General features: G+C 33.2%; 1 protein-coding gene across 1 annotated transcript; it reads right to left on the bottom strand.

Annotated features, from left to right (window-relative positions):
- Nucleotides 1–370: 370 nt before the first annotated feature.
- Nucleotides 371–8,221, bottom strand: LOC135120115 (phospholipid-transporting ATPase ABCA1-like). Its single transcript, XM_064044458.1, has 45 exons — nt 8,078–8,221; nt 7,926–8,025; nt 7,802–7,873; nt 7,639–7,710; nt 7,376–7,573; nt 7,233–7,326; nt 7,117–7,173; nt 6,968–7,053; nt 6,766–6,914; nt 6,467–6,701; nt 6,298–6,403; nt 6,138–6,231; nt 5,997–6,087; nt 5,834–5,947; nt 5,691–5,771; nt 5,571–5,641; nt 5,409–5,511; nt 5,097–5,204; nt 4,921–5,037; nt 4,780–4,865; nt 4,617–4,713; nt 4,515–4,552; nt 4,415–4,465; nt 4,231–4,312; nt 4,054–4,175; nt 3,849–3,990; nt 3,715–3,790; nt 3,608–3,663; nt 3,074–3,167; nt 2,933–3,012; nt 2,752–2,876; nt 2,574–2,688; nt 2,406–2,521; nt 2,242–2,349; nt 2,023–2,183; nt 1,891–1,954; nt 1,692–1,833; nt 1,489–1,634; nt 1,326–1,438; nt 1,176–1,260; nt 995–1,125; nt 809–945; nt 677–753; nt 498–623; nt 371–444 (listed from the first exon to the last, which is right to left on the bottom strand). The coding sequence occupies exons 1-45, from the start codon at nt 8,132–8,134 to the stop codon at nt 409–411; spliced, it is 4,611 nt and encodes a 1,536-aa protein (XP_063900528.1). The 5' UTR covers nt 8,135–8,221; the 3' UTR covers nt 371–408.
- Nucleotides 8,222–10,433: the final 2,212 nt, after the last annotated feature.

Genomic DNA, 10,433 nt, shown 5'->3' with positions numbered 1-10,433 from the left:
TAACTTGGGTAAATAACCAAAACGTATGATAAGGGTGCACAGCTACTGCCAAACCTTCGTGTTATGTCTTGCAGGCGCGACTATCTAATAACCACGAACGCCTTCAAACGACCCTAAACAAAAAGACACGAGATTATAATAGATGCTAAGCAATGCCTAGATTCTACTATCTACAAATTGTGGTATATTTCGTAAATTTCTTCTTAACTGTGTAAAGGCCTCTCTAATTGAAGCTTTGCTTCTGGATTATGTAACTTAGTCTCTAAATATTGTAAATCAGGTAAAGTTGCCTTATTACTTGCATACAAAAAGTACTATATAGAAACACTGTTAATATTATAAATAACAAGAATAACTGGCTTATAATCAAAAAATATTTATTATTTTTTTTTTAACAGTAAAATTCGGTTAAAAAAAGTCAGAATCAGTTAACTTAATAAATACCTAAAAAATAAATATATTAGGTAACAGTAATTAACAAAGTAAGAGAAAGCAACCTCTTCAAGGGAAGTTTGGCCCAACTGATAGCTTTCAATGCGACAGCTTTCAATTATCTTAGTAATAACAGCCAATAGCTCTCTCCAGCCTATCAAATCCTTAGAGACATGGCATACAATAAAGCCCTACAATAATATAAGTTTCATATTAAAAAAAAAATAAAAAATAACACTTTTACTTCGCAGTTATCAATTTCCGGGGATGGAAGAAGAGTGTTCATGTTAGTTAGCACTTTATGAACCTCATCTGTTGGGCCTTTTATTTTACAGATACTCATATGAATAATATGAAATAATAAATATATAGGTACCTTTGTTATTTACTTTAATAAATATGGAATATCGGTTTCCAAATTTATACTTAAGATGCTGCACGGAACCAATGCACTTTGGTTCACCACAGGCTAAAATTGTTAGGCGATGGCAAACAGCCTCACATTCCTCCATTCTATAGGAGCGTGCAAAAATAAAAGCAAAGCAAAATCGTAGAGTATTACGAATGGGAAGTTAGGACTATGGCGTTTCCAAAGCCCACGTATCTTTCAAACAGATCCCAAAATTTTCTCCTAATTGCAGGATCAACTCCTGCCGTCGGTTCATCAAGGAACACCAGCCGGGGAGAGCCCAGCTATTAGAAAAATCAAACAAAACTCTATTAATAACATAATAGTTGACTACCAATGAAAGTGCTACGGATAGTCTGCGCCGGGTTCCTCTGCTGTACGTGCCACACTTTTTATGAGCTAACTTTTTAAGGTCAAGGCTAATTTATTTCATGTAGAAAGCAAAAATAATACAAGTAAAATGCAACTGTAAGAATTCACTCACAGCTCTAAGAACTCACTAATATATTTCTTTATGTAAGAACGGGGAATGTCGTGCAGGATAGCGTATATGTAAAGTGCTTGATAACCGGTCATATTATCAGGTAAAGGGTCGTCCTTTACGATGCTTTGAAAGTTTGACCAACAACTTTGAACTTAGTAAGGACCTGTGGGCAATAGCCAATCTTAAGTCGACCAAGACTCCCATAGTTCTTGGCTATATCAAATCCATTAATAGTTATAGAGCCCGCCGTAGGAAGAAGTTCCCCGATTAGCATTCTGAAAGTAGTGGTTTTTCCAGCACCGTTGCTACCTTTTTGGTTAAAAACTTAAGACAGTATCTAACAGTCGCTACCATAAGCGAAGGTACCTAATATCCCGAAGAGCTGGCCAGGTGATACACCGAAAGACAACTGTTTAACAGCCAGAAACACGCGGTTAAAACAGCGAAGTAAGGTGTGACTGTTGAATTCCTTTCGTAAGTTAAGAACAATGGCGGAATCGTTGTTTTTCTATTTCAGAAAAATACTTGAGAATGTTAAAAAGTGTAATCGTGTTAAAATAAATGCCTCGGTTATTTTTGATAATTTCTGGTATTCATTAAGAAGATCCTCATCATTAGAAACAAAGGTCCTTATAAATAAAAAAAATAGCGTATGCATAAAAAGTAAAACCCTAATAGTAAAAAACTAAGCTTGTACCGAATAGGAGTTGCAAAACGAGTTTGTAGCCATGCCATAATGGAGTTGTAGTATTCCCCGAAAAATAGTAGGCAAACGTTCAAAAACATAACCACCAAAAGTATGGCATAACGTAAGGCAAAGTCAGCTTTCTGTGATGGATTAAGAAGATCTTGTAGAACCTATGGTTTAGCAATTAATAATATAACTTGCTCATAAATTTTATAGGCAAAAAAAAACCATCAAGAAAGAGAAGGGCGGGAAAACTGAAAAAAGATATAATGCTGATTCATGAGGTAGATGGTGAAAGAATGCAAGTAAAATATGAGAAACTACTATATCTCCAACCTAGTGTTAAATAGCAACGTTAGTCGACAAAAGGAGGGCTTACAATAAAAAAATACCAGCAACGTAGAATACCCGCTTATGGGACTGTTAAACATAAAGGAGAATACGTACATGGAAGAGAGCATTGTAGGCATGTAAATGACCATGAACAAAATAAACTGGCCTACAGATGCTAAATCCACAAGTTCTTTAACGACCCAAAAGTACATATGAATAAGAGAAACCTGAGGGAAGATATTTAAGGAGGAAGACAATAAGAGTAATCAAGACTATCATGATGAGGGTAATAACAAAATCCCATAAAAAAAAAGAGCTCCAGTAAATAATTGGATGGACGCCCTAAGCCAATAATAGGTTACAAGTGAAATAATCTATGACGAAGAAAATTATAAAATTAAATACGGCAAGTAGTTGCAAATGCTTTGAGTTGTTAACTTTTTCCTTTATTACAAGTATAATGAAACCACTTGTAACAAAGGCAACAGCAATTTTAAAAGGAAAGGAGGAGGACGAGTCAGTAAAATTTTCTAAAAAGGATATATAAAAGCTTAAAAAATATAGTGATAGTAATGAGACAACTCACGTTTCTCTTCGCTACTCAAAACAATATTTCCTGTGAGGAAATGCTCAAATTTTTTATGGCTTTCAGAAGGTAGGAGTGCTCTGTTCATCGATAATGCAAGTAATAAAGACGACAAAGGAGGTTTATAAAATAATAATAAACCTTAAACAAAGATTGTTATAGAAATTAATTAATTCATGTGGAAGGATGGGAGACTCCGAATTATAAAAGATTGTAGTTTCCGATACAGTGCCGGCTTGAAAATTTTGTTAAGTAAAAATATTATGCTAATGATGCAGGTCAAAAAAAACTATATTATACATCTACATATAAAAGCGTGGAACATAAAATTATCATATATATGGTGTAGATCTTAAGTAGTGACAATATTTCTAAAATAGTTTTACTCTCTTCTAATAGAACAGCTTTAGGTCTGCCTTCTTTTTTTATCTTTTTCCCGGGATCTAATATCTGCACTAAGTTTGCAAAGCTAGCTACTTCTTAAATACTGATTTCCTTTAAACAAGGTAAAGTGGTAAAGAACAACTTTCCAGAAAGGGTTTTAATTACAACATGAGAGATTTTGGGTAGCAATAAATTAATATATCTCCCATTATGCATGAGTAAGAAGATAGAAATAGTAAAAAAAAGGCCTAATTTCAAAAAGGCCTAATTTCTAATTTAGATACAAGGCACCATTCTGTTTAAATGATATAGCCGCCGGAAACTTGGTAAAAATACCAGGCCACTCACTAAAGGAAAAACAAGTCAGTTTAATAATTTTAGTGGATATAGTCATTAACATTAGAGTTTCTTCAATTTGAGTTTTTATTTTCCCCTCTTCCGACAATAAAGTTGTAACTTCAAGTGCTGAATCCTCTTTAATTTTTAAAAAGAGTTACAAACATATTAAAATATAACAAAAAAAATTATATGCCTTTGGCAATACGCAAAAACTCCTTAACAAAAGGATTATAAAAGAGAGCAGGCTCCCTGGATATAATAAGTCCTGGAAGTTTATCAGTAGAAGAGGGGAGTGATACTAAGTTTGAAGCATTGTGCGAGCTATTAGTAATGCCCTGAACGTTCAAGGTTAGTCTTCCATAAGCTAAGTGTAGGTAGCTACTAAAGATACAAGATACCATTACAACAAGCAATATAATAGGAAGGAGTAGTTGCAAAAAAAAAGCTCCTAAGTCATTTTTTGTATACAAAAATTTCTTGTATAGCAGTGCATTCAAATGCCTTATTGCTAAGGGAAAGCCTTATGGTGACAATAAAATTTATAAGAAAACTAAGCCTCAGACATTAGTATGCACCTTTCTTTTTAGCAACGGCAGAAGAGACCTGTAGTGCATCAATTTCTGCCTCCAAATCATTGGTTCTACTCCCAGAAATAGCCTTTTTCAAGAATACAGGAGTTAGTACTGCTTCTTTTTTAACCAGATAAGAAACTCAGTTTAAAGAGGTTTAAACTATGGCTAAAAAATAAGTAGTGTGTACCCTCGTGGTTTGGGCCAGCAGCCTGGAAGAGTTTTTTTCCTCTTGAACCAACTAATTTTAGTATTATAAGTGCATAAAAAAGGAAATATATAAAAGTTACTTTTAGAAAAACGTTCTCCAAAGAACCCTCCGATATACCTAGACAGCGCAAAAGGGTTAACTACAGTAAAACTGTAAGAACTTCTTAATAATTAATAAGGACCAAAGCCACTGATGCCATATTTGCTTTTGTTTTCTTCCAAGGAATCAAGAAGATTTAGAAGATCAGGATCATCGATATTGGTGGGGACACTATATACCTTCATTGGTTTTAAAAAAAGTATGATTAAAAAAATTCATAATGTAATGCATTGCATTAGCATAACCAGCTCTCCAGCGTGGCCACGAAGCAAAACTGCTGAGGATACATGTTTTTGAACGAAAGATGTAACAGTGTCGATGCTTGCTTTCTCTATTAAGGGATATTATCAATTGCCGAGTAGCGGTTTTTTTATAAAGTGCCGTACCAGAGGATACGTCTCTAGCAAGGAATAATAATTGGCCTATATTTATTTGTCTTTTAAGGTTAAAAGGAGTTCCATAAGCTTTTATTACGCCCTTGATTAAGATTGCGACTCTATCGCCTAACATAAACTAAGTAGTTAGCGCTCTACAGTTAACTATCATATCTACGAAATCTGACATAAAAAGTCTGCTTCATCCATATAATGTGTGCTTAGGATCATGGTGTGGTCCTTCCTGAACTTTCTCAATAAATTTCTTATAAAGAGTCTCGCCCCCGGATCCACGCCTGACAGTATTAGTATATACAGTTAAAAAAAATCAGTTTTCGGAAATCACTGCATTTAAAAGCGAAACAGGGCTCTTAAGTAGAGTTGTTAATTATTCATAAGGTCGTTACTTGTTTGCTTGTTTTATTTATTGCTTACTAACGATGTTAAATAGAGCGTATATTAGTAAATAACTCTACTAATACAGTCATATATATATAAACCAGCAGTAGGTTCGTCGAGAATGATAAATTTAGGATTTCCAATTAATGCTAACGCGAGGCATAACTTACGTCTCATACCCCCGGACAATATTTTGGGGTAAGACTGATAATATAAGTAATTAAAAAAATTAAAGCAACCACCACGACTCAAAAAAACATAACAGTTTTAAGGTGTTCTAGATTTAATATTTGTAACATTTCCTTAACTTCGCGACTGAGCAATTTTTCATTCACTATAAAAAAACTATTAGAAAACTTAATAGCCTCCCAAACACAAACAACCTCTTCGGAGACGACAGATAAATGTCATGTGCTCCTCTATTGTCATTGAGCTAAACAGTACATTGTACTGAGGACAAAAACCTATTTGAAATATTTCATGTACACTGGAAACAAAGGTGACAAACTTACAAAAATAACCAAACCTAAATTTTCTCGAATAGTACTCATGTCTTTTCGAATATCGCAGCCATGAATGTAAGCTGTACCCGAAGTGGGCTTGAGTATTCCCGTTAATATCGATATTAGCGTCGATTTGCCTATTTTACACAGCTCATTTAGTAGAAACAATTAGATGTTTCTTTTCACCTGCTCCGTTGAGGCCAAGCAGACCAAAAATTTGGTTTTCATACAACTGGACGGTAATTCCATCCAGCGCAACCGACTTTTTCCCGTATACCTAAACACAACGGGTCTAGTCAGAGGTGATTATAAGCTGAATCTGTTAACTTTTCTTAGGTTGGAAATCGAGACTGCAACTGGCAGCTCCGAAATCGCCGGCTCAATGTATGTTGAATTTTTGTCTACCATGACCGGAGCTTCACTTCAGTTATATATTTATTTTAAGTTATATAAAAAAAGAGAGAAGGAATAATGATTTAAAACAGACGTTTTGCTAATATCAGGAGAATTGTTGTTATTTTTAAATAAATTCATGAGCCAAAGCGCGGGAAAGTACCAAGGCTTCCGAATACCATACTTTCCAGGATAAATTGCTACAGTGAAATATTTTTGCGAAGCAATTCTAATATATAAACTATTTAAAGTTCGGCACTTACCATTTATATAGAAGCCTAATAGGAACTGAATAACAATAAGAAGCAGGCACATACATAACGGTTCCATAAATCCCGTAAGATTATTTTCAATCTGAGCAACATCTTTATTGTCTTTAAGAAATCCATGGCGAATATGAAATTCAATAAATAATGCTATGCATCGCATAAAGCAGGTGGTAAAAAAAAAGGAGAGGCCTATTCGGACTAAGGGTAGAGAGGAAACTTGAGGATACGCCTAACAAAATTAAAAAAAGTAAATAATTTAGTTTCTATAACAAACTATAGAACTCGCAAATTACCTGAAAAATAAAATAAGGTAAGAAGGTTAAAAAGTACAGTAACAGGCAGATAGTGGATGACAATGACTCTGTATTAACAAGACTATAAACTAGAACACAAAACGAAAGAAGGCCGAAGGCAAGTAAAACTTGGAAAATAATAATTATCCCTGTTGGTAAAAGGAAAGTAAGACAAGATAATCTAAGACATAATAAAACATACCAATAGGGACAGGACTAAAAGTAATAATATTTATTATAGTGAGTGATAACATAACCAAAAAATTTCGAAAAAAAAAGGTGGTTAACCTATATTAACAATTATTTAAGGAAGTTGGAAAAAGAATTCGCTATAAACTATAATAATATAACCATGATAGCCAATAACACGTCTCAGTTGCCCCCATAACTTTTAAATATTCTTTAAGCCTACAAAATAAATAGGTTAAATAATTTTTGACAACTAAAATAAAAAAAGGTAAAAATACCCTCTCTCCTTTTCCTTAACAAGGGTCTTGGTAATGACCATGATAGGATGTACCAATGAAAGTACATAGAATACTAATAATGACGTGATAGCCCCTAAGAATACAAATCTTAGCTTAGTTAACAGCTAGCGCAAAAACATAACCCTTAGATAAGTTTGGAGTATAGGGCCTTAAAGTAATACTTCTGTCAGGAAAAAAGGGCGTGATGGGGAGGTTATTCAACAAAAGTACTCTTTCAAGTTCAAATTGCACAGTATAAAACCCCCCTTCCCCGCCCCTAGCAAGTTGAGTAAGATTGTATCCAAGAGTTTTTGTAGTGCCAATGTAATAAAGAGACAAATCTTATATATAATTGAAAAGAATGATTGTCTGTTTGTTTCCGTGAAAGAGAAGTTAAACAACATACTAGCTATTAGGTTATCGCCAACTGAAAAATCATAAACAGGTTCAAAGGAGACACTTGCTTTTCTTATCAAATCTTAGATAAAAAAATTTATTAAAGTTAAAAAAAAATAGAAGAAAAATACTATATAATAGTAATAAATTTCAAAGAAGCAAGTTTACAACACCTGCGAGGTTAATCGGGGAAGAAGAGACGAAGACTCTCAGGCTGTTTGAAATTATATTTTTATTTATTGTTACTAAAATAAATTTATATAAAATAAATATTAAAAGAAATTGCAACAAGTATACCCCCTTTCCAAAGAAAAAGATCTTTTGACACAAGTGGTAGAGGTCCTAGTAGAAATAGAACTATACCAAGTCCAATTATTAACCCCCAATATCTTTTTAACTAAATAAAAATAAAATTTGAATTAAATAAGAATAAAAGAAAATATAGAGACCTGTTGATTCAACCCTTTTTTTAGTAGCAAGAAATATAGGTATAAAAAGTCTCTCATCTCGATAAATGAACTGGTGTTAACAAGACTAAAGAGGAGTTTATACCTTACTAGTCGGATACAAAAGGAGAAAGTTCCTTAAAAGCATTTACTGTTTCCATTCACATGCATAGGGCTTCCGCTTAGGTCACAATCCTCTGCTGCACGCGCAAATTAGTTTCTAAAAGAAAGTTAAACCCTAAATAAATAAAAAATAAAATGACTTAATTTGGCAATAAGTCGTGCTAGGACATTCTCAGATTTTCCCCTACAGGAGGGGATTGCTACGGTAAAAGTTGTCAGGGTTTACTAGTTTTACAAAAATATCATAACGGGCATATTACCAGGTTTATAAATATGGGGCTTGTGACACGGCTTTTGCAGACAAGATTTCTAATATTCAGGGCTCTCATTATCCTTTAATAGCAAGCGGAAGTCTGTAAATCTACTTACTTAAAATGATCATACAATAAGTATTATTTAAGCTTGAATCAGTTAATATATCTCCCTTTAACCTTTTTTAAACTTGAAAATTAGAACTTATTGCTTTTTAATCTGATTTAAAACTTAAAGTTTAACTTTTTGGTCTTAAAAGAAATAATGTTTTTTTATGGCAAGTTTACAGCAAGGGTGTTTACACTATTTAAAAATTACATTGAAAATAAGAACAACTAAAAAAATTTTACGCGATTAAAATGTTTAATTTTGGCCGTATAGATCCATTTTAAAACATCATTATACAGTTTTAATATATTTTACGATGGAAATTAGAAATTAGATTGGTTATAGAACGTTAAAAAAACTGGTTAATGTATTTTAGAAAAAAAGGTTTCCTATAGGTTTATAATGAACGTTAGTTTTATTTTCAGTACGTTAGGTGTGTAGTAACAGGCCCTGCCAGGTGAGAGTTGCTGTTATAAGCTCAGCGGGGAAGAGCATTGAAGCAGCCCGTACTCAAGGCTGCGGTTCGATTCCCACCGACGCCGCTCTCAACGGCACGGACATTGGCAATTGGGGATAAACGGGGTTGGCTTTCCTAATGCTAGGGTTTGCTATGGTAGGAGTTTTGAGGGTTCGAACGTTTCACAAAAATGTCTTAAGGGTCGCACTTGGATGGATATTTTACTCGGCTTTTGCAGATAAAATTATTAACGAATCAGATCTCACTATTAATATACCCATTCCATAGTTAACGGAAGTCTATAAATCTGTTTACATAAAGAAGACAAAATTTTTTGGTTTAGCATTTGCCCATTAATATCCCTCTCCCAGTAACTCATTATTAAAAAAGAAGCATTTATTTTTTTTATTCTAATAAGAGACAAAGTTTAACTTCATGATTTAAGGGAACTACACCGATATGCTTCTTATGTCAAGTTTACGACAACGGTTTATACAAATTTTACAATTATATTCTAAAAAAAGTTATATATACAAAAAAATATTACCCGATCAAACTGTTATTAAATATGACCGTAAAGGTAATGAATCTTATATTTGGACACAAAAACTTTAGTTTATTTATAGCATAAATTTTTTAATGTAAACAAAAAATAAAAGAAATTATCTAATCCAGGTTATAAGATTTTCAACTAATTTATAACTTAAACTAATTTTTCGTCTCTAGGTTTGAAAGGAATTAGTTTTTTTTTAGTATTTTAGGTATATTTAAAGTGTACGAAATAATTGTATATTAAAAGCTACACTACCACCCACAGTTTTACTTAAACCTCTTTAAGGTTACAGTAAAAACACTAGCATTGCCGAAGGACATTAAAAATTTATATGCACACAAGCGACATCGTCCTCGCGGTGGGACCTCCCTCAGCGGCCACGTCTGGTTATAGGGCTTTGGTACAGGGCTAGGTATTCGGTTTAGGTAAGAGTCTCGACTTTGATTTCAAGTGGTCCAGAAAATTTTTTTTTATGGATCTTTTAATAATTTCCTTATGCAGTTTTTTCTTTTTAAAATACCTACGACTTCCGCAGGAACTTCGTACGTTGGTTTCTTAAAAGAGCCCAGGATTGGCTATCAGCTTCTCCTTTTTTGGTATTTTAATCGTTTCCTTAAAAACTTTATAGATTCTCTAAGATCGTGTCTGAATTATTCAGCACTTGAACACATTTAAGATGGTTGATCAAATGGTTTACTCATACATAAATTTTGTTGTTTCTAGGTGGTCCATTTATGTTAGTGCTATACTATGCATCATTCATATATAATAATAACACACAAAGGATATTATAATAGTGTTTATAACAATAGGAATAGCGTAAACTGTGTATAGAAAAATGAGTGAAAAAAAATGAAAATATAAGT

Source organism: Zophobas morio, unplaced genomic scaffold (genome assembly GCF_036711695.1).
Source record: "Zophobas morio isolate AGI-343-1 ecotype UQ-CSIRO unplaced genomic scaffold, CSIRO_AGI_Zmor_V1 ptg000343l, whole genome shotgun sequence".
Lineage (NCBI taxonomy): Eukaryota > Metazoa > Arthropoda > Insecta > Coleoptera > Tenebrionidae > Zophobas > Zophobas morio.
The sequence above is the reverse complement of the archived record's forward strand: the minus strand, read 5'-3'. Positions and strand labels throughout refer to the sequence as shown.

Coding starts and splice junctions, on each gene's coding strand:
- LOC135120115 (XM_064044458.1), bottom strand. CDS start 8,134: ATGAGAGACTTTTTATACCTATATTTCTTGCTACTAAAAAAAGGGTTG. Junction 4,714..4,779: donor GTGGCCACGCTGGAGAGCTG/GTTATGCTAATG, acceptor AAACCAATGAAG/GTATATAGTGTCCCCACCAA. Junction 4,466..4,514: donor TGGAGAACGTTTTTCTAAAA/GTAACTTTTATA, acceptor TACTAAAATTAG/TTGGTTCAAGAGGAAAAAAA.